Source organism: Pleurodeles waltl, chromosome 6, assembly GCF_031143425.1.
Source record: "Pleurodeles waltl isolate 20211129_DDA chromosome 6, aPleWal1.hap1.20221129, whole genome shotgun sequence".
Lineage (NCBI taxonomy): Eukaryota > Metazoa > Chordata > Amphibia > Caudata > Salamandridae > Pleurodeles > Pleurodeles waltl.
The window spans coordinates 1,512,885,930-1,512,910,424 of record NC_090445.1 but is presented as its reverse complement, the minus strand read 5'-3'; the positions used below and the strand labels follow the sequence as shown (position 1 = coordinate 1,512,910,424).

At 41.3% G+C, this 24,495-nt stretch overlaps 1 protein-coding gene across 5 annotated transcripts in view; it reads right to left on the bottom strand.

Moving 5' to 3' along the window:
- The window catches only part of SLC35E2B (solute carrier family 35 member E2B), a 184,071-nt gene that overhangs the window by 40,663 nt on the left and 118,913 nt on the right, over window positions 1–24,495 (bottom strand). For all 5 annotated transcript variants that reach the window (XM_069241020.1, XM_069241022.1, XM_069241024.1 and 2 more), the window contains 4 exons: window positions 23,331–23,451; window positions 20,911–20,964; window positions 16,761–16,833; window positions 6,563–6,708 (listed from right to left, as the gene is read on the bottom strand). In XM_069241020.1, coding sequence (XP_069097121.1) covers window positions 6,563–6,708; window positions 16,761–16,833; window positions 20,911–20,964; window positions 23,331–23,451 — 394 coding nt within the window. The remainder of the gene's footprint in view (window positions 1–6,562; window positions 6,709–16,760; window positions 16,834–20,910; window positions 20,965–23,330; window positions 23,452–24,495) is intronic.

The window sequence follows — 24,495 nt, the reverse complement described above, 5'->3', positions numbered from 1 at the left end:
GTTTAGTGTGGACTGGCTATGCAAATCGTATTCCTGGCCTAAATTAAACTACACTGCTAATGCTAAAACATGTTCAGGAAGTCTGTGCATGCTACATATGTCATACTGGTTCGGGCTCATTTACGCTTCTTATTTAGAGTGGCAGAAAGATTTAAATTCTCACCGATTCCAGCCAGCAATGGGAGGAAAAATAGGAAAGCTGGAAAAGGGACAATGAAAAGGAGGCAAAATTAGGATGGCAAAAGCTGGGGTGCGGACACACAGAGAGGAACGAATGTAAAGATGAGAGGGCTGCTGGAGGAGAGTGTAATAGGGAAAGATTTGAAGCAAACTATCAGTGATGACACAAGAAAGGAATGAATATGAAGATGGGTGAGGGGAAGTATATCTGTGAAAAATGGAAGTTCACATTTGGAGGACTGAAGGCAGTGGAGGAAGTATCAAAATTAACATTTGTGTTGTGGGCTCGTGTATCAGCTCGAGTCATGCCGTACTTGTATGCTTTGTGAAGGGTTCTAGTTTGAATGAGGTCTGTGAATTTTCAGGGACCAGTTGGAGAGGACGGGAGTACTGGAAGGATCAGAATATCGGTGCTATGTACCTTGGCAATAAATTACTGACTACAGCATTCTATGAAATCGTGATTACTACAATTTGGTGACAAGGAGCCAAGGTGTAGCTGCAGACCCATACGCCGCAGTTGAGTTAGTGATTTTGTGGCAGAGGCCTCCCCATTACAGAGGTTTATTGATTGGCCTGCAAGCATTGTTTCACTACATTACAGCTTTGGCGATGGCTGCTGCACAACATTTCAGTGTGTCTAGCCGTTTCAGAGGAAGTTCACTATTCAGATGCGAAAGGCAGAGTATGTGCGCATCGCTGCTCTTGGCTTACCGTCTGAGTTGCGAGCAGTGAGCACACTCTCTTTCCTGGTCCTGTGTTGGTCGCAAACTGATTGCACTGGTTGCATGGATACGTACTGTGTGTGAGCCGCTAGTTGATCACACTGGGTATGTGGATACACGCAAGTGGAAGCTACCACACATGGGCAGACAAAAGGTCACGGTGCGTGACCCAACATGGCCGTCACTTTGGTTGGGCTCACAGTGCATTATGAGCGTCAGAGGCATCAGGAATGCATTTGCTATTTGTCTTGCTGTGTCTGGGCAATTTCTATCAAGTTAGCGATTTCAATGGCAAAAGATTAAATTATATCGCCCATTCTAGTAAGTAGTTATTGTGGGGGTTCTACATTAAATGTTGACGATTGGGAGGTGTACTCATCACTAAACAAACCCATTTTTAACATAAGTAATCAGAACTTTAGCAAAAGTTCTTCTCAGCCATTCTGTTCAGTGTGTTCCGAACCTCCTTTGAAATGGACAAAATGGAAGTATTATTTTACAAATTACAATAAGGCTATTGATGATGCAGAGCAAATACCAGACACGAAAATGAAAAAGATCCTGTTACATTCAATGGGCCCTATGGGATTTAAAATGTATTCTCGTATGTCAAAAATACCTGTGGTGGGAGACATAAATGTTTTTATGGCAGCTAATAATGATTTAGGTAACCACTTTACACCCAGAGTGTGCACAGGAATCAGTAGATACATTTTTTTTTTTAGTGTAAGCAAACAAAAGTGGAGACAGTTGACCAATATGTTGCAGAATTACAAAAATTGGCGAGTGATTGTAAATTTGCCAATTTGCAGGAAGACTTGATAAGGGATCAGGTTGTAATGCATTCTAGCAACCCTGCCCTACAAGAAAGGTTATGGGTACATGGTGACTCTCCATTGGATAATATTCTGGCAATGGTCAGGAAAGCTGACATTTCCCCAAAAAAAGTGTGGTAGCATTGAAACAAAGTGAGAAGGAAACCATTTCCGTGAACAAGATTTTTAAAAGTTATTGTGCTAGTAATAATACCACGAAGAGCAAAGTCAAACCTAAAGGGCAGATGTTACAGGTGTGGCAGCAACGGACACTTTGCTTACAGCAAAATCTGTCCCTTCATAAATCAAAAATGTAGTAATTGAGGTGTCAAAGGTCACTATGTGAAAGTTCGTAGGAGGAAAAATTGTGTTCACGAGGAACATGATAGTGCTGGGCAGGATGATTCAGAGCAAGATTTGGATGATAAGCTGAATATGGTGATGAGAAGTTAATTTTGAATTTAAGTGATGAAGAGGAAAACCATATTGTTAGATAACAACTGGTGGGTGGGTTTAACCATTTTTGCTGATTTGTGTTCCCCTCCTACACCACTGTTAACAAAGAGGTCTGGGAAGAAAAGTTTGTAGGAAAAATAAAATGGTGAATTTCTGATAGAATCTGACTGACTTAAGTCCAGAGAGGCATTAGTGTTAATTGGGGATGATGGTGAAGCATCCAGAAATAATTTTGCTTAAATAAATTTCCCCAATTTTTTAACGGGTACTTGCATACCTGGTGGGACTTGAACATAAAATCCGATTGAAAAGGGATGCGTGCCCCAAAGTACATAATGATAAGTAATGTACCAATGACAATAAGGGAAGAGGTTTCTAACGAATTGGAAAAATTAGTGTCATCTGGGGTTAAAGGGCGCTTACAGGAGTCTGTTGTATTTCTCTGGTGGTGGTGGCGGTCTGGCAAAACAACAGCAAAATCAGATTGTGCATCAATCTTTGCCATCTAAACAATAATATTATTACTCCCAGGTTACAATTTCCGAAAATCAATTAAATGGTTTCACTATTCAAAGATGCACAGTGGTTTTTGACTACCAACATCTGCGTACCATCAGATTTCATTGACACCTGATTCTATAAAGTACACATTCTTTGTTACCCTGCGTGGTCGTTTCCAATTTAGATGCATAACTTTCGGCTTAGTGTCAGCGGCTTATGTCATCCAAAGATTAATGTTCAACCTGTTTAACAGCGAACAAGGCATAATATCCTGGTATACGGTAACCGCAGAACTGAACACAATTCTAAATTGACTAAAATAATTTTATTCTGAAATGAAAAGCGTGGACTATGAAGTGCACGAAATGTAAATTAAAGGGGAAGGTGTTACTTATTTAGGCCATGTTACTGATGAGTTTGGAGTTAAACCTAAACCTTCTGTGGTGCAAGCTATCAAGGATGCACGACTCCTAGAAGTAAGGTTGATGTACGTCAATTCTTAGGTCTTGCAGAGTACTGTGCTAAATTTATACCAAGGTTTACGGAAAGATGCTATTACATTAGACAACGTTTGAAAGTGGGGAACAAGTTTGTGTGGTCGCAACAGAGCAAGAATGATTTTAAAGTTATAAAAGACTGTATAACAAATGCAACCAAACTGTTTAGCTTTGACCCCTGAGTAGATTGCATTGTGACAACCAATGCGAATAATAAGGGGTGGGTGCCATGTTAACAAAAGTGAACAGCAAAGGGCAGGAAGGTGTGATAGCCTTTGTTTCAAGGTCTTTAACGTCCAGTGAAGAAAAGTATCCAACCATAGATAAGGAGGCTTTACTCTGGGCCTTGGATAATTTCAGGGTGTTTGTGTTGGGTAGGCCAATTACTATTCATTGTAAGCATAAACCACAAGTGAGATTATGGACTATGAAGGGTACTATAAACACGTCAGCTAGGATCGCTAGAATTTCTATGTGCATGCAGGAGTTCATTTACAAAACTGTATACATGCCTTGAAAGGATAATGTGGTGGTGGACATTTTGTCCAGGATGCCAGCACAGTTGCAGGACTGCGAGGATCTGAAATCAAATAACTTTCACGTGGCCCTTATACATGATAATGGGTTACCTACAGTAAAAAAGGAGGAGTGGGAGAAGTTACCTACAGTAAAAAAGGAGGAGTGGGAGAAAGAGTACAGGAATAACATAGTATCACAACAGGTGACTATGTCTGCTGGGGGCATGTGGCCTTATAAGAGAAACTTGTCAGACACAGGCAAACCTAGTGGTGTCTTGAGAGGGGCAAGAACTGTTCCTTCATTTCACCTCCGGAACAGTGTTTTGCATTTGTGTCACAAGGGCCATTTTGGCATTTTTGGCACAGGACATATGAAAGCTATGGTTAAGAAATTATTCTGGTGCTCGGGGTGGACTCAGACATAGAGCACATAGTCAGGGAGTGTATGAAATGCTCTAGAGCGGACACGTCTCTTCAGAAACACAGGCCACCAATGAGTGAAGGACATTGCCCGAAAAACCCTTGGGAGTCTGCTGCCATTGATGTAATGGAACCAGTGGGTTCACTGTATTATTGTGATTATGGACCTTTTCTGAAGGTGGCCAGTGGTCAAAGTGTTGCAGAAAGCTGACACTGATATGGCTTTCATTTTCTTGGATCATATTTTTAGTTCTGAAGGTATTCCCACTGCTATTTTAAGTGATAACAGTGTGCAAGTTAAGTCTCATTCCTTTAAGAAGTATAATGACAAAATTGGAGTGGCACTCAGAACACCCTCTCTATATAATCCTAGTGCCAATGGCATGGGTGACAGGTCCAACTGTCTTATTAAAGGTGTAATTTAGACTGCATGTGTTAACAACAAGGACTGGGTAGTCCATGTAATGTTGGCAGCATGGGCCTACAGGGTCACAAAGAATGAAGCTACAGGATTGTTGCCCTTTTTGATAATTAGTGGGAGAAATCCTCGAACCAAGTACAACCCAGGGTGGTTATTTAGTACATGTGTTGAAGAAGTCGAGGAAGTGTTTCACAATGAGTTTCACCTAAGTAATGGCAAGTATAGAATCTTAAATGGGTTAATATGAGTAATATTAAATAATGGAAGGGTGTGAATCCAGACTGTGGAGATAAGGAAATTTGAATGGTTGGATGCTGAAGATGTGATTACTGGCACTGGTAAGCACAGACATTTGGATGAGGATGTCGGGCATTCCCTGGCAGATTCCTCCAAAGATAAATTGACACTTAATGCAGGTGGTATAAAGGAGGATGGCCTTAGACGAGAGCAAGAGATGGATGTATCACATCCTTTTACAGAATTGAGAGAGCAAGTATGCTGTAAAAGAGATCAAGGAACTGGTGAAATCAGAAAACCACAAAATATTTTATGGGGGTAGTAAGTAGGTTTTGTAGCTTTAGTTTTTTCCTCTTTTCTCTTTCCTATGACATAAGGGTAATGCATGTTAGTTATATAGAGTTCTACTGCCTACTATGTATTTAAAACATGATAAAAATAGGAGAAAAAAAACATAAGGTAACAAAACTATCTTAATAAAGGTGGGGGATGCGGTGATGTTAACACATTGAATTTTTGTTTTTATTTTAAAGAAAGATGTGTTGTGGACTCGTGTATGGGTTTGAGTCATGCAGTATTGTTAAGCTTTTTAAAGGGTTCCAGTTTGAATGATGTCTGTGAATTCTGGGGATCAGCTGGAGAGGATGGGAGTACTGGAAGTATCGGAATAGCAGTACTCTGTACCTTGGCAATGAAGTACCTACTAAAGTAATCTGTGAAATCGTGATTACTAATATTAGGAAAACAAAAGAGATGGCACAAGATGAAAATGTTACTACAAGGAAGTAAAATGTAAAGATTGAAAGAGAAGAAAGAGATGGTGCAAAGGAGAAAAGGGGTAGGGAAACCTTGTTGGTATATTAAATAAAGTATTTCATAAAGGAATCCAGGACTGCTAAAAGCAGTCATCAAGGATAACAAGCCTTTCCTTTTTCGCATGGTTCAGACTAGCATTCCATCCCGTACATAGAATTTCTACGCTCAAAGGACCAAACACCAAAACACTCAAATTTAAGAAATTAAAAAAATATGTCGGTCCTTTCATTTAACATAAAACATTCTAAGTAGTCTGTGTCCAAGAGGATGAAAAACATCCCTTCTACACAGTGTGCAATGGAACTTTGCAAATTGTGAGAGAGAAAAAAAAAAAAACAGTAGAAACTTCACTCCAAGACTAAATTGGGTGATCTTCAGAATCTTTGCATCTTTAGTAAGTTGAAAAACATGAATTCATTCAATTATATCAGACAAATTGCTCATAAGGCCTTGTAAATAAATGTAACGAACATCTGCAGCAGCATCTACACCTACCACAACAGAAATCATAATCTTTGTCTGTCAATACAAGGCAGTACTTGTTGACTCCCTTGTGTGCCAACCAAGTGATTCACGTGCTAGCTATATAAGAAAAATACTTCTTACTTGTAATCATTGGTTTGCAAGCTTGTTCTGTTGCAGCCCATACATTAAAGGTTTCATGCAACTGAAAGAAGAACTTTCACAACCAATGGTGAAAAAATAAATTTAAAGTGGAGTCTATCTGTGAATTGTGGTCTTCATGGAGTTGAATCATGAGTTATTAAAGCTATGTCTAAAGACGAAACACGAATGTGTAAAACAATTTATAAAATCCCAGACACAACACTTCAAGCAGCAGAGTATCTAGAATGTGAAATTGCAGTGGACAGATACCACATTTATGTTTTTCTCATTAAGTGCATCTGTGGAGGTTGAGTGTACAGTGTATATCCAATGGTACTCGGACAAACGTGAAACAAAAAATGAACCATACCTGAATGTGACGGGTGAAATCTTTCCCATAAGTGCATATGCCGTAACACTCTGAAGATGAAAGAGAACTCCATCTATGATGAGCAGCACTACTATGTCATGGCTGTAGTTGAAACTCTTCCCACTTTTCCCAATCACTGGCATGTCCTGTATGACAGTTTGAAAAGAGAAAACCAGGATCAGCAGCCTTTCTTTCAGAACCTTAACTGTTGAATACAAAGGGACAAACAAACTTGAAGAATAACTCTAACAGAACTAACAGCAACCTGGGTGCTAACTGACAACAATGGAATAAACAAGTTTTGTGGCCCAGATTAATAACACTCACTTTATGTACCTTAGAAGAATGGTAGTCTGACTAATCATGCTTAGATTCGAACCCGAGACCCTCAGGTTACACACAGACACCTGCAAAGGATCCATTAATCTAGGTTGGACCAGCAACAGTAATGTTATTTTCTTTTTACCATAGTTTGGAGAGGCTAACCTGATATAGCTTTCGTTTGCAACGTTGGGAGGGACAGCCTTGATAGGTTGCATAACTTCCATTAAGGTTATTTTCACGCAAGCTACATATAATAATGTTTAGTGAAACAGAAGACAATCCTTTGAATATTTACATACTCCTGCCTTCCATTTGTACTTGAATTCATTTTATAAAACAAACCTAGACTAGCCAGATCAGCTCAGAATTAAATAAACAATCCCACAGAAACTCGGATGGAGTGCAGTGTGGCACCGGTGCACAATATTTAGAGTACAATGAAGGAGATCAGAAAACTTTAAAGACACATAAGTAGGTGAGGAAGTTCTGACTTTACCACAGACTCCAAGAATTTATCCCAAATAATAACTTACAATTTATGTGAGGTAGTCTAGTACAAAGTTTTATTGACTAACTCAGTTTTCTTAACTGAATACTTTTTTTTTTTACTTAGACTATTAGCAAAACTGAGGGCTTGATTGACTTTCAGATGCTCTTTTTGAGCTCCTAAAGTGCTCTCTTCCTGAGGGAGGCCTTTGAAAGATTGTTGTTGAATTATAAGGTTTCAGAGTGATCCTAAGTTTCTGACAGCAATGTAACAATGCAAGACTGTGAAAATATCTCTGTTCTTTGTGATAGTATGCTTTGAGTACAAAACGCTGCATCATGGTGATAATTTTAAGTTTGATTTATATTCCACTGAAACATGATGGAAAACCATCAGACGCAGCTTGATACTACCTTGTTTGTGTTGCCCCAAATACATTCTGGAAGACTCGTTTATTAAACTTTGTATCCTGGTTATAATTTTTGGTAATCCTGCCTAATTTGAATTTTCTATATAATTTCATCCCTCTACAAATGGATAAAAGGCTTCTGGATAAACTTCAACAGAATATAATTTCTTTCATATGGGCTCAGAAAGGTCCCAGGATTTCATGGAAGAAGCTGTGCTGAAGGTCCCTCCCCGACCTGCAAATTATGCATGGGGATTAATCTAAAAATACTAGAATGCTATTTTCCTCCCCAGACTCTTCAGAGATTGGAAGTATGTTCCAAACTATGTCAGGCACTGTAAAAAGGGACAGAAAAATACTTCATATACAAATTCAGCGACCCCAAATTCTTTAAAAGGGTGAAACTGAAAATACAACAGGATGCAGCAAAGGTGTGGTACAAGCTGCGGCAAGTAGCGAAGATTGATTCCCTGTTTGGGAGTCCCTTGGTATCCCCAATTGATGCTGCCACTTAGGAGGGTGGGGGTCGAGTATTGGGGGGACCTGTTTAGGGACGGATCCCTATTTTCTTGTGAAGAACTAACGGTGTTAACAGGAGGCAACCTCTCCAGGTTAAAGTATATTCAGCTGAAAAGTTGGGCACAGGGGTCCAGCGCTAGTCATGGAACAGCAAGCCAGCTGGAGGACAAACTACTTCGAGATCACCCGTGCTCTAAGAAGGTATCAAGCTGGTATTGGGAAATTTTAGATATACTGGATGGTAATTTTAAGTTACCAGATGAACTCTGAGGAGAAAGCTTGCCTTTGGAATAGTTACGAGATTGATGGAAAGTATCAATGTACACGTTGTTTAGTGCAGTAAAGCCTGCCCCTTTGAGGAGAAATCATCTCTTCACTTTGCCCAGAGCTTCTTGCTCTCCTTATAAGCTTTCAAAGATGTGGAAGGGGGAAGTGGTCAAATGTGCAAAATGTGGTTTGCAGGGTGCGTCAGACGTTCATATGTTCATGGAATGCCCAGAAGTGCACTGTTTCTGGGAAGAAGTCTGTAAAAGAGTTTCAAGCATTCTGAAACAAGAAAGTTGTTCTACCTCACTAAACAGGTACAACTGGAGCAGCAGATGTAGAAGCTTCCTTTCTGAGTAAATCAGGTAAAACAGAGCAGCAGCAGCTCAAAATCCCTTCCCTCATACAGAAGGCACACCATACCAGTAGTAGCACAGGCTTCCTGCTATTGTGACCATGTAGGCCATCATTACAAGTAAAGAGGATTTTTGTGAAGAGATGCTAGGCCTGAATTCCTGATTCCGTGCAGTATTTCAACACCAAAATCTGCAGTTTTCTCTTCAGATTATGTAAAAGCAGCACAGAACTGATTGGCTTATTTAACTATTTTACAAGCAATAGTATTTGGTGTAGAAACTACTCTATAGCATGGAAAGTTAAATGCCACCCATGGACTGTATCACTTATTGAGCTATCTACAACAGTGACAATGAAAACATGGCTTCACGCCTACCCTATGTAGTCGGACAGCAATGGCTTGAACCCTACGGCACAGAGCAGCCAAAAATACCCTTTTGACAGAGCTAAATAAGACACTCCTAAGTAACTTGCCTTGCTGTCCACAGGATAAGATGCACAATATTTAAGAGTAGAACATGTGTGAAATTAGAAATGGCACGTTCCCATAGCGACTCGGCCTAAAACACCATTGTCATGGGTGAGTCTTTAATTGGCACATCGGAAAGTCAGAGTACAGATTATACATTTTAATCTATAACTGTTGACCTGCACCAGCTACAGACTGCATTCACAGACTTATTTTTATATTTAATAATAGTCCAATCTAACTGTGAAGTTGCATTTTTATTAAATATATGGGAAATGTAACTTTCAGAAAGTTATCTTTAACCTGTATGAAGCTACTGGTTAATTTGCGTTAGCTCTCCAGCAACTGTCCAGCCTGTATTTGACCTGAATGGGGTGTGAAAACTGTTCCCAGAGTTAATGGTCTGGGTGTGGGGAAGTGATTTGCTTCCCATTGCAGGGAGACCAATAAGGGTGGACCCAAGTACTTAATTTACTTGAAATGTGATCTGTCTTTTCACAAGTAAATGTAAGTGGAGAGCTGGATGAAGCAGCCATTTGTCCGTCTGGCACCAGACCCAGTAGAAGGAATCTACCCCAGAACCTGTTTGAGTGACCGCAGAGGAGTGACCGCAGAGGAGGGGACCGCTCATTACCCTGGCCACATACTCAGTAGGCACACAGGCTCCACAAAAGGGAATTTGGGGAATAACATGGAATGTAGTCTTGCTTGTACAGTGAAAAACTGAAAATGCTGCAACTGTGTGTAAATTTGCCCTAAGAAACTTTTACCCCATTAGTTAGGGAAGAGGGGTCACTCCCACGCACCAGACTATGCAGGCATAAATGTGCCATTCAAAGTCACCAGCCTTAGAACACTCTCTGGTCTTGGGGAAGAACAAAAGGCCTAGCCCGGATGTTTGAGACCTGTGAGAGGACCTGAAGATTTGATCTGCTCCCACTTGTACCCAGGACAAAGAAGCTGAGTCCAAGGACCAGTTGGGTGACTTCATGTGTGGCTACTGTAATACAACAAGATTCAAGAGGCCTTTTCCCTAAACTGCCTAGTTGAGCTCTAGCGACTGGAGCATGACTGGATGGACCCAGCTGATGGCCACTGCCTGACACTCTAAGAGTCTTAAAGTACCTCGCTGAGATTCTAGGGTCTTTAGAAGTGTAGTCATGTGGTTGTTTGGGAACCAGAAGGAAAGCTTGGGAACTTTTTGAAAAATGTCAAAAAAAGTTTCCGTCAAACCTTCAGAAGGACCAGCTCAAAAAGTGAATCCAACCAGCAGTTCCAAAGCATTGGATTGGATTTGCCCAATATCCCTCTCAAATATCCCCCACCCTCTGGAAAACAAGACAGAGTCTCATTTTGCACTGGAACTTAGAAACTTTTCAGTGAGAAATATCCAAACCTCCAGATGGACCAGCCTGCTTCAGGTATTAAGCCTTCAATTCCATGGCGGCGGCTACAGTTTCAGAGGCGCCCTGCTTGCAGAGGCTGTTTTTTCTCCAAAAGTGATAAAGTCCCATTCAGCACTGAGACTTTAAACAAATCTCAATTATATTTTTCAAACAAGCATTTGCAAAAACCAATAGGTCTCGCTTTTCTAAGTTTTTAGCTATGCTGCAATGCAACCCCGAATTTATAAAAAGAGGCACTTGACAAAAGCACCATGTGATTTTGCAGGCGCATGCACCAAGCATGCATGCCCCTACAAAATAACATGGGTGCTTTTTGAAAATCTTTTTAGTAACTGATTCAAGTTTTTTTGTCTTTAAAGTGAGGGGGTAGTTGAGAACAAATGCAACGGAGTAAAGGAGACAAAGCAGCACAGGGGAGGGTGGAGAGAATGCAACAAAAATACAGGGAAAAGTGGCTTGGGTGAGCCCCAACCACTGAGGGATGGCGGGAGACTACAGCAAAGCAACACAGAGGGTGCAGATGGGGGGAGGGCAGATAAGCAACACTGAGTATGCGGGTGGAATGGTGAGAAGCTGACGAATGCAGGGGAGAGACGTACATGAACTTGAAAATTCATGGGTTCCCGTGGAGTGCTTTAAAGAAAAGAAAAAGTAGCACTTGAAAAGCAAGCAGTGGAAGAAGTGATGCCTGCCAGAGAAATCAGTAGAGAGACAATGCTCCCCGGGAAGGACAAGCACAAGACTGACAAGCAGAGACACAAATAAGAAGCAGGCAAATTAGAGAGACACGAAAGCCAACCAATGGAAACTATGAATGGGCTCCAAGCCCCTGCGTGTACTTGATATCACAAAGTATGTCATACGACAGCACATGCACTATCTAGTAGGCTCGACCTAAGAAGTGACAATGTCACATTCTGAAGAAGGACTTGGTAAATGTTTCTAACTTTTTGACTTCCAGAGTTCCACTAGAACCAATCCACTTAGTGTGTCTGACCCGCGACGATCTTCAAACTCCAAATAGCATCCAGTCTTTCGTGGGTATGGACTACCATTGAGGCTTCTTGGCAATTTTTCCACATGAATGTTTAAAAATTCATAATCCTGTTTCCCTTATTGCATTTTTTATCAGTTTAGTGAGATTTGGTTATTAATGTTTTCTATATTTTTATAAATTGGAATGGGATTTTTACTTGTCTTGAGCCGTGTAAATTTTATGTGTTTTGGTACTTTTAAATGTTTTACAAATTTTCTTAAAGTCGAGCTTGTCTGCTGCAATTGATACCCGGGGTTTAGCTCAGTTTAAATTACTGAAACCTTTCACTGGACCAGACAGGTTAGTGACTTTATTAAGTATAGTAGACTTCCACCCATCCCAACTAATAATTCCTTTTCTCACAAGGGCCTCATAGTTTAGCAGCATAGGGGATGCTTCCCTCCATCACTGGCTTGCTAATAAAGACTGGATGTCTCACTACTAGGATAGCAGTTCCTGCTGCAGGTCCGAACACATGTACATTGACTAAGGTATGTCCCTGGTCTCTGATGCCAGTACTGAATTTTACAGACAGTTTGGACAGTATACTTCAGCCTGACCTATGACAACACAACCAGTCAACTGTACTGGGACCTATTTACAGGACTTTCCCAATCAACCTACCTTAATCATGCCTTGCAGCAGTGCAAGCTATTCCTGGAATGGAGGTATACACAAATGTATATTTTGAAATGAACTTTTGTAAGTGTGGAGCCTTTGCCACAACTTTACAGAGGCCGTCCAAAAACAGTAGGCCAGAGGCAGGGTGCAGTACCCAGCAGGACCAATTTAGAATAAAAGCTTTCCTTCTCCCTCCCTTTGTTGCTGACCTCCTTAGTTCCCATCTATTTCTCCCATCTCGGTTTTTCGTCTATTTCTCTTGTTTCACCTTCATTTATCTTTTCAGTCACTTTTTACCCTCTTGTAAACATTGATCCTTGTCACCCCTTATGACCTACCACCATACACTGCTCTCACCCTCTTTTCTCACTTTTCCTCTTTTTTTTCCACACTATTCTATATATGAAACATATCCTCTCATAAGGATTCCTACCTCTTTCTTTTACCTCCCTCGTAACCAAGGGCAAGTGCAGGAAGTTTTGATACCTTTCATGTTTCTGTACCACAACTTTAGCAAAGGCGTCTTACTTGCTACCTGTACTGGTAATACAATGTTTCCTGAAGGCAAAACAGCACCATATTGGGGTACACTATGCTGTATGCTATTTTGAGTCTACATTTTCCCAATAGCATAGCTGTGACTACCAATTTTTTTTTCATTCTTTTGGGGTGTTATTGACATAGCTCAGATGCTATAATGGGCGTGACCTGAAATGCTCCCCCAACCAAAGCCTTCACCACTTGAATCACCTGATCCAAAATAGGGCCACTGTAGGGCAGTGCGATGCTAAATGGATAAAGTCTACATCCGGCTGTTAGTAGCGTCTGCAGTGGCTGTCCTCTGTTCTACCATATCTGGCTACATCTACTTGGGTACAGTACACCCTGTGGAGAAATTTGTAGAGCAATCCATATTTCGCATTAGGGGAACTTTATGTGGTCTGCTGACAGCAATATACCCAATTACTCTCTAGTAACAATGCCCAGATCTTGTTCCCACTGGAGCCTGCATGTGCATTATCTGCTGCTACCTTCCTCTGCACTGTTGTACATTTTGTAAAGTAGCTTTACTGGTTGCTGGTGTGTACGCAATAGCGTGGGTGTGTCCCGTTCTTCTGGTTCATCAGGGAATGAAATGAGGTGAAGCCTTCCTAAACAGCATTTCTAATTTTGGATTTTTTTTTAATGCCGCTAGTGAAGTATTCTGTGTCCCACCCCCTCCCGTACTACTGGAATGTCAAACTTTTTGTCTATGTATAATGCTCACAAAGTATGTATGTCTCTGGTCACCAATTGTTGAATTACAAAAATATCTTGTACTATTCGTAGCTGTTTGTAATTATTAATTAGGATGTATGGGGAATAAGGTGGTGTTACTTGGTTTATGGCTAACCTTGCCCATATAGTACATTTCACTGTGAATCTCAAGCTAGGGACTGGGAACTTTTTGCTAGAATGCTGCTTTCAGTGGTGTTAGGCTTCGAAGTCCTCTCTTTCAGTTAATAGTGTGATATGTTTCTGCTAATACTGATCCAATGAACGCACAACCTGTGCTTGAGCAATCAAATAAACCTCAAGGTTAGATGCAGAAAATCCTCCTTTATCATATGGGAGCTTTAGTTTGTTGCGCTGCCTCTTATGTTACCTACCACAAAGACAAGTGATGAATGGTAATTTAACAAAGTCGCACTAGTGACAAATCTGTGCTCAGCGATTTGGCAATATTGACCTAGGGGCCTTGCCGTTGATATCAGTTCAGCAAACTTAAATCAATGCAGTATTGATTTAAAGATGATATATGGCTTTTTAGTTGTAAAATAAAGCAAATAAAAGCTTGGGGACAATTCGAGATTGTTTGGGAAGATTTTTTAGTTTGTTTTTTTTAGGTGTTAACGAGTTTTACTTCTACAGCTGTAGCCAAGTAGTTCAGTGTTGTGACCAGGAGCCCGTCCACCTCTTAAGTAACTGCTCTCAAGTCAGGCAAATACCTGCCGACCTCTTCATAAATGCTTTGAAGGAATGAAGCCAAACAATCCAGGCATTTTTGGGGCATCTCTAAGTTGTTGTGAGCCACAACTGAGATTGCAAGTGTCATCCTGGATCAAAGGAGGTGGTTATTGCAATCATTAAAGGAAAATAGCCCATTCCCCTTAAAAACAATCTGAAAGGTTTGTTATGTCCCTTTCTATAGTGTTTCTTCCTGTGACAGTTATGAACATACAAGGGAAACTCTATAGCCACTAGAGACCTGGGGTTTATTAGCTTGATACATGAACAATGGTCCACAATTAGAGTAATTCAAGCAAGGTTTAATCAAAGCCAAATGGTCATTTAATGTACAAGTAAAATGCAAAAAAGCAAAAATGTATTAAACAACGGAATCGGTGCTGGTGACACATTAACTCTGTGCTCTTTGACATGTAATACACACCAGTGACAAAGGTGGTCAAAGTGTGTATCAAAGCAGTAAGGAACAGCATGACCCAGGAATTATAAAAACACAATGGAAAGTGTGTGTCGTACTGTAAATAGAGGCTCAAGATTATTTCTCAAGTCACATTGAACATAATACTGTGATTAAAAACACGTGAGCAATAATGAGACATGGTTCACGAAGAATAGTGTGTGTAATAGCCTGGGAATTTTTAATCAGTAGTTCAGAGGTCAAATGCCCCGACGACTGTAATGAGGTTGTACTTCCTAGGTGGCAGTTTGGCAATGGAGGGTCAGGACGAAGGTTCTCAGTTGAGGGGGAAGGCACATATGTCACTAGCTGCCACTCTGTTGTTTATTACATTTTTGCTTCTAGCATTTTATTTGTATATAAAATTACCATATGGCTTTAATTATAGTTTGCTCGAATTACCCCATTTGGGCCCACTGTTCATGCACTAATCACTTCTTATGACGCCATTGAGCTTTTGCTAATACCACACCTCCACCCTTCTGAGAGACCTACACGGGCTGCCTATCAACAAAAGAATCCCCTTCAAGCTCCTGACCTACGCCAACAAGGCCCTAAACGATGCCGGACCAGCCTACCTCAACCACAGACTCTCTTCTACACTCCCGCCAGACAACTCAGCTTCGCCGACCAGGCCCTCAACCAACATCCCTCGCATCTGGAAAACCACAGCCAGAGGAAGGTCCTTCTCCCACATCGACACCAAGAGCCGGAACACCCTCCCCATCCACCTTAGGCAACCCTCCACTCTGTCACAGTTCAGGAAGGACGTCAACACCTGGCTCTTCGACTAATCCTCAGCACTCCCCTTCTTGCTCCCCCAGTGCCTTGAGACCCTCACGGGTGAGTAGCCGCGCTTTACAATTCCCTGATTGACAGATTTTTTCCCTTAACTACTTTTGTCACATAATGAGTTTTTGCCACAGTAGCAGCTGTAAGTCTGAGAATACCAATAGTCCAGCTAAAATTCAGGTATTCCGATCTAGAAGTACAGATTTACTGATCAAAATATTTTTCTTTTAAAGCTGCTAAATCAGTTTTCCACATGCTCGCATGCAGTACCGCACCCGAACAGGGGACATTCTGCTCATTCTGGAAAATATCCCTTCTTAAGCTCACAGCTGATTAATCACTTGCGTAACACTCAATGGTGCCTTCCCATGTCATCACGAAGCTTTTTGGTAGTACGGTGTATGTCACTCAAAATGTTTCCGTATCAGAAATGTCCCTGCTCACTAGCCGGGGTAGGCCTGGGAACCAAAAGCAAAAATGTTCATACCAGACCCACTCCCTTCCTCCCCTGTCACCCTTCTGCACTTCTCTCTCTTCCAAACTCTTTTTCCTATTTCTCTCCCCACTCTCTTGCTGCCATTACTTCGGGGGGAAGCTGAAGGAAGTGACTGAGTCATCAGCAGCAGCCACCTGCCCTGAAAACAGTGAAATGTCCGGTGGAAAACGCGGGCAGTCCGGGCCTGTCATGCCATCACTTTATCATTTTAAAAACGCAACGTGCCAATTTGCTTTTAAAAACATTATCTAGCTTTCTAAATATAGATCTTCCCTCTGCGCCACCCTAACGGCTCTGTGTAATTACGGCGCTTTTAGAAGATGTACACAAGGATTATCTTGTCCATTACAGGATTAGTAATAATGGGGTTCCATAAACCAAAAAGAAAAAAACTGAAAGCTTAACTTTGTAAACAAACTGGATACCTTTAGAACTACTGTCTGAGTAAGCACAAAATGCTCGTGGAAGCATCTTGCGTGGGTCTTACATAGCAACAATGTCACAAGACCCAACATGTTAATAAATACATTGACAATCAAGATAATGAGTCTCACCATGAGAAAGATCCAGGCTGGGATGAGCATTAGGACAGCTGCAGCGCTGGTGTAGAACTGCAGCTCCGGGGGGCTGAGGAAAGAGCAAACCTGTCAGTCAAACGTAAACTAGAGAAAAAACGCAATGGCTGAACGTCTCGTGCGTCAGCTAGCTGCTGACCAATTAACACTCTAGCATGAATACTAACCATCGAAACTGCGCGCGAGCATCGAGGGCTGGGGGCAGGTAGGGCTCGTTAAGTGCAGATTAAAAATTTGAAACACAATAAGGAGCGATAGCACTGCTTAGCTGGTTTGGTTTAACTGGAGCAGTGACTGCCGCTAGTATGTCACTGCCTTCACTGACAGACTACGCCACACGGAAGAAGCTCGGCCACAGACACCAACACAAAGGACGGCTCCAGCACGCGGTACCTGACACACTATTATGGATGTCAGTCACCACTATCATGGCTGACAGGCCACGCCGCTAGCACTGTGCCATTAGTCACCGTGGCATCCTGTGTATGGATAATGATTTCAGAATATGCATTCACCATTTCTCATTAACTCAGCAAAAGCGGCGGTGCAACCAACTTCCAACGCAAACACACACCATTGGCGCTGCAAGCGCCTGAAGAACAGTAAGTTAGTAATACAGAAAAAACAGACTCCATCTGTATATGCCCCCGTTTAAACGGTGTTTGAACAGAGGCCTGACCTAAGGGATGCCTCGTGCGAAGTCACAAAGTAACCAAACACACACCAGGATGGATACTGGAGTTTAGAGTGACAGTTCGGTCAGTCACAGAGGAGCCAGTCCTCAAGATCAGGGCCACTGGATAATGCAATTCTGTGGCAGCCACGTTTTTGTTGTTGTTGCATGGTTAAGGATTTGCTGCATTTGCCACATAATCCATAAATCCAAGGCATAATCTCGAGATTTAAACAAAAAATGGTTTCTAGCTCAAACAGAGCAAAAGTTACTAATAAAGCAGACAAATGTTGGTGTGCAGTGGAAGGCACTTCGCAAAGGTTGACTGTTCACCTTTCAGTTACATATGGTTGTATTTGGGTGTTAAACTTGTAATTCAGACAGTGTTAACGTGTAAAAATGACACAATCATAAAATAACGAGTATCACAAAATGTGCTGCATAATTTGCATTTTCTTGCCTCGTAATTTAGTAAACTTGCCAAATAATTTGGTTCTCTCCTGCAGCATAATTCCAGTGGCCCTGTTGAGGTACTGGACCTTCGATGCACTTTACATCAACAAACTAGTGCTAAAGTAGGGCATACCTTCAGCTTTGAAGGTGGGAGCAGCTAAGAGTTTGAGGCCCAAATGATGGCTGCATTTGTAGCACAAAGGAGCAAGATAGACGGACAGGCAATCAAGTGGGCAGGTTGTACCAAGTCTCAGACAGAGAAGTAATTAAAAACCGACTTTGAAATGGGTTCCTAACAGGCCCGGTCTTCATGTACTTTTAACTTTGCAGGCTACTGATTGATTCCCCAAAGATGAAGGAAAAAACCCTTAGGGTCATCCCTGTCTTTGATGTAGTACCCGTTTACATTTTGCACCTATTTCATCCTGCATTTCCAAACAGTATTTGTATTCGCCAGATGTGTGGCTGTAGTGTTTTTTTCATGCAACATAGGACTTGTGTGTTGTGAACACTGTAATAGTCTGTAGGTGCCTGGCTGAGTTGAGATCGTCAGTGGGTCATTATTGAGATCTCAGGGGATGAGGCTGAAGTCATTCTATGTTTCTCACAGTGGCAGTCAGTGGGTTACAAAGGTGATCAGACTACATACTTAACCAATACTTGGCCTCTCTGCAGAGCACAGAGTAGTTGTCACCTATCGTCAGTATGTTAGGGAGGTATACACCACTGAGAAAATATTGACAATGCCAAAGAAAACGAAAATCCTGTGTTTACAGCTGAAGCGAGAGGCTGTCAGAGAGAGAGACAGAGAGAAGGCATAGTAAAAAGCCCTTCTGTACCATTACAAATTATAAATAGATCATCTATGTATCGAAGCCATATCACAACTTTCTCCATATACTTCTCATTTTCATCTCCCCAAGCTATATGTTTTTCCCACCAACCCATCGCTAGATTGGCATAGCCTGGAGAAAATAAAACTCCCATGGCAGTACCACAGATTTGTTTATAAATCTGATGATTGAATAGAAACTCATTATTCCGAAGGCATAGTTCTATCATCTCTAACAGCATTTCTGAATGTCTGAGTAGATTAATACTCCTCTGTTGTAGATAATACTTTACTGCTTTTATACCCACATCATGTGAGATTGATGTTGATTAATGATTTATGTAAAAGTTGCTGTTCTAGGTTGTATGTAATTAGTGTAAGCATTTTAATTTGGTCACACATTCTGGTGTTTTGATTTAGCATTATTTTGTAATTTAGGTTTCATGGCTTGGAGAAAATGAAACTCTCATGGCAGTACCACATGTGTGTTTATAAATATGATGATTGAATATAAACGAATTATTCCTAAAGCATAGTTCCATCATCTCTAAAATAATTTCTGAATGTCTCAGTAGATGAATACTCCTCTGTTGTAATTAGTGTAAGCATTTTAATTTGGTCACACATTCTGGTGTTTTGATTTAGCATTTTTTTTGTAATTTATGTTTCACTGAATCCTTGTAACTACATGTCCCATAATGCCACATAATGGCATGGGGTTGGAAAGAGTATAAAACTGAGAGCAATGGATTGCTCATGAACCGTGATCAAGACCTTGTTGGCCGAAATGCGTCAGTGTCAGGTGTACTTGGTTCACATTATATTAAAGGAAAATATCTGAGAATCTCGGAGTGCCGCGTTTGACTTACTGTGGATTTGTTGAAAATAAACACAGGGATTTGGTCCTTCCCTGACGCAGGCACCAGCTGGTGAGCGCAATTTGTGTATATATATTCACTTAAAAAACAAAGGTTATAGGGAAGTTATAGTTAGGCTCACATTTTAAATGTTAACCTGTTATAGTTGGGGTTATCTCAAGTAAGTATAACTTGTGCTCTAAGGTAACTATAACTCACACCCCCTCCATGCACTGTTTTTTTGTCAAAAGCATTACTGTAAATATTACATTGATATTATCAATGATGTTATCAAAGATGTCATGAGTGCGGTCATTTTTGTGGTAATTAGCAGTGCATGGAGAGGGCGCGAGTGGTGTTCCCCAGGTCTGCGGGGGGGGGGGCCAAGCACCCCCGCATTTAATTAAACACCAGCCCTGTGAAGGTGGCGGCCCACCCGCATGTCACTACTATTGTGTCCCAAGGAGGCGGCGGTCCCTGGGTCTGCCGGAGGGCATCAAACGGCACCACACAGTTAAACACTAGCCACTGCGAGGTGGTGGGCCCCGGGGTGAGGCCGAGCGACTCCCCCATATTCAAAATTAAAAGGCCCCAGGGACCTTCATTGTAACAAGCACTGGAGCGGTGTTCTTTTTGTTGTTTTTGTTTTAAATGCTGGCGGATCTGCTGTGAATCCAGATAAAAATTTAAAATAAGGCTTTTTTTTCTTTATGAGTTAGGGAGAGGGGGTCCCTCAGGGGCCCCAGCAACTGAGCTAATGGGTCAGGGTGTCCCTATCCTGGCCCCTTTTCTTTTTTTAAACTTTTTTTTTTTTTCTTGGACTCGGCTGAAGCAGAGTCCCAAGATGGCTGCCAACACTTCCTTGTTGAAGTGTTGGTAGCCAATCAGATCTCAGTCCGAGATTGGGAGGGTTAGTGGGGACATCATAGCCCTCTTGAGCCTTTACCTCTAGTGCAGAGGTTACCAACCTTTGGTCAGGGAACCCCTAGGAGCCCGTGAAGCCTTCTCAGGGTGTCCGCGACTGCTCAGAAAATTAAATAATTTTAACAGATTAGGTCCCCTGCTTGTAGTAATGACTCAGTGGAGGGGTCCCCGGATTCCAGTAATGATTCTGTGGGGGTCCCCAGGTTTCAGTAATGATAAAGTGGGGGTCCACAGAGTTCAAAAGGTTGGGAACCACAGCTCTAGTGGATTATGGTTCTTTACCACACTACACAAAGGTAATAAATAGTATATCACTATATTTATATCTACCTATACACGCACACACACACACACACCCATATTAAAAGTAGAACCATAATTATTACTTACGAAAATCTGTATTTTTCTCCGCTCAGCAGTTTCTTTGAAAAGACGTTCTGTAAACTGAATAAAATACGTTTTGATTTAAAAGTCAAATAACGTGGTTCTTTTATCAAGGTGCAATGTTCTGCTTACACTGTTTGGCTCCTTCTAAAATAGCCACGACTTCTTAGCTCTGGAAGAGACAGATCTATTTTCTCCACGCCGAATAACACACATTAGATAACAATGGGAGAGTGGCATTTGATTATCTCAGTGCAAGCTGTAAACATCCCACATGCACTAAGATGTAACACGTCACCCAAACTCTTGGCACATCCATGACATCAAAATAAATAAAAATATTCGACCAGCATAGTGGTTGGTGCTGTCCGATACTGCAGTTTGTAAGCATTTCCTCTGTAGCACACAAAAATGGTAAACCAACTATGAAATGTGTAGTTCGGAGCACAAAGCATCCTATTTCCGGAAATAGGCTTATTGAGAGGAACTGTTATTAATTATAGTTGATGCTATCTATCAGCTCTGTCCCACATGTCCCATGAAAGCCGGTTAAGAGTGATCATTAAAATATACCATTTCTATCAAAAAGCTCTAAAAACTGCACTCGTACTACAGGGGATTAAGATAGTTACTTACCCTTGTACTATGAGAGTGTCTGAGCATTAGCTCATTCCCTACTCTCCTTTCTGTGTTTTTGTTGCTTTGGCCATCACCCTTCCTTGATCATTAAATTTGTGGTGTCCTGTTCGGGTTTTGAGACAATTTTAGTCTTTTTTCCTCTCTCCTACTCTTTGTAGTGCCTGTAGGTGGGCATAGATCTGTCTGTATTTTTTTCACCACGGCACAGAGCTACTGAGAAAAGATCTCTGGCAAAGAGCCCCTTACAGGGGTGCCCGTCAGAAATTGCAGTGCCGTTCTGACGAGGATCTTGCCTGGTGATGAAGCATGACATCCAATTGGATGTGTGAAGCCACTTGCTTCTAGCATAAGATTTGCCCTGTGCTCTTCTTTTTCTCTGGGGAACGGTGTATTTGTATTAAGTACATTTGGGAGGCCATACACTGGACCATTAATCTCCCTGTCCCTCATTTTTTTGATTATACAAAAGACAGACTCGCCATGAGGGACTTTCTGAAGCAGCCTCTGGTATGCACGGCTTTGTATAGCAGTCTGCAGGGAAGGACTGGCCTATAGAGCAATCAAGCAGTGCTCGAAGGACTGGTGTAACTGGTTAGTGTGGGGCTTTTTTTTAATTTTTTTAGCAGTTTGTAGTCTGCTGGGATGGCTTTCACTATTGGTTTCCCTGATATTAAAATAAACATTGCCAGAATCAAACTCAAATCCTTAAGCCTTCCATACTTTGCAAAACATGTATACAAATTGAAAACAATTTTGAAACACTGGGCATTTATTAGTTATCTAATTCACCAATGGGGGCCACTTTAATGTTGGTGCCTAGGCCTATTTTCTGTCCCAGTCCGATCCCGGCAGTCTATAGAAGGCAGAGAGAAGCTGTCTCTAGCATGTGCAGGGAAGGTGGTCAACAGTTTACGCAGCCCTTTCAATGTGTACAAGCGAACATTGCACAAACAACAGTCAGAGTATAGACAAATTCAATGCCAGCTCACCTCTGACACACACAGTACAGAGTAGGCAACTGTTGCTCAAACTTGATTCGTATGCATAGACAGGACAGCAGCAACAATACAAGATTCCCCCACAGAGAGAACTAGTAAATCAAAGGCAGTCACAATGGCATCTAATCTTGCACTCTAAATATGTCATTGTGTCTGTTGACTTTTAGTTTTACCTACACATGCCTACATTGTTTTTGCAATTGTGTAAGTGTCTTCTTCAGCCTCAGTACAAAATGTATTCTTATAAAATACATAAAATATATATTAATTGTGTCTAGGGTAGCCGTAAAGTACTTTCATTCACAACGGAGTTACCCTGTTGATGCATGTGACAGATTTCCCTACGAAGACAACCCAAATTCACAAGCAATTTATGGTTAGCTGTCTGTATGCGCTTTTTGCTTCTGGAGTTAAGGGGGGAAAAAGGGACAGATAGATGGTGACAGGCCTAGAGCTACACATTTTTATGTATATATGTATTTATTACTATCAGATAAAGCAGCTTTTGCCCAAATTGGGTGTCTGTGTACTTTACATTTTGGTACTTGGGAAACCCAGGTTTGTAGCGCACAAGAAAGGTTAGATCAAGCAACTACCAAGTGTGCTACACAGTCTTGTGGGCAAAAGACTACCTTTATAATCAACATCATGCAACTATGCCCAATGGTGACAAAAAACCTTCTAATAACACTCCTGCTAATGACTTTACCATTAGACCACTTTGCCTTGGATCTCTCCCTGTCCTCCCAACCGAGCCCTGTTCTTGTGTTACATCATTGCGTAGCTCACCAGTCCATGATGTTGGTAGATAATGCTGCAGAAAAGCCAAGCATGTTGAAGCTGTGTTCAGTTGCAGTACAGAGGGCCAGCCCGCCCATGACAGGTAGGAGGGATATATTCACAATGAAACCTGAAGGAGAAGAACGAGAGAGGACAGATTCATTATTAAAACTGCCTGCAAAACATGCCCTGGCCAAACGTACAGTGAAAAGCACGATTGGGGCATGGACATTCATGGCTGACCTTACACAAATTAGAAAAAGCGATAGATTATCCATGAACATAACATGAGTGTACAGGCATGCAGATGTCTCCTTGAATTCTAGCTAGCAACCTCCTCTGTTAGGAAGATCAGATCATTTTCCCTGGTAAAAGAAACATTGTTTCAAATTTCCATTCAGCGTGAAGAAAACTTTGTTAAATCATATTCTGCAACATGCAGTGGCAAACAAACACCCTCCACTATCTTTAGCAGCGTTCTTCTAAGATTGCTTCACCACAACGATATACAGGAAGAAACACTTCTCAGCTTCGGTGACTGACCCCGAAATAAAGGCAAACTGTAACAGCAACATCAATTTAAATAGGGGACATAATGATTTTTTTTTTTTTTTAAGTATTCATCTTAATTCCATTGGTATAGTTCAGCTCAAACAAAATAAAACTATTCAATTCAGAAAGGTTTATCTTAAAACCTGAGATCAAGCGACTGCATTAATGCTTTCATGATACCCGATATCATGAAATGATAAACGGAAGGAAAAAAACTATGGATCACAATTTAAGAACGCGTTTTCTTGCCTTCATTAGTTGTGTTTTTAGGTTTGGAAGTTCACTAAAAATGAACTAGTCAATTCTATTTCACCTTAAACTTGATCTTGTGCTGACAATGAAATCCCGTGTCACCTTAGCACCTCCAGCCGGCTTCGGTTTACTAGCCAACGGCACACACATACACAGACACTTGTAGTTTCCAGCTTCAAGTGTAGTCTGTACAAGTCGCAGGTCGAAATGTACATTTGTCTAAAAAGGCCGAGATTGGTTGAAGAGAATTCGATGGGATGCGTGCTCTGCATGGCAAAAGGGTAGGAGCAAAATACTGGAGATCAGAGCAATGCCACCCACCCTCAAGAGAAGACTGTCTGAAATGTGTTGATAAATGCTCACGAACAGA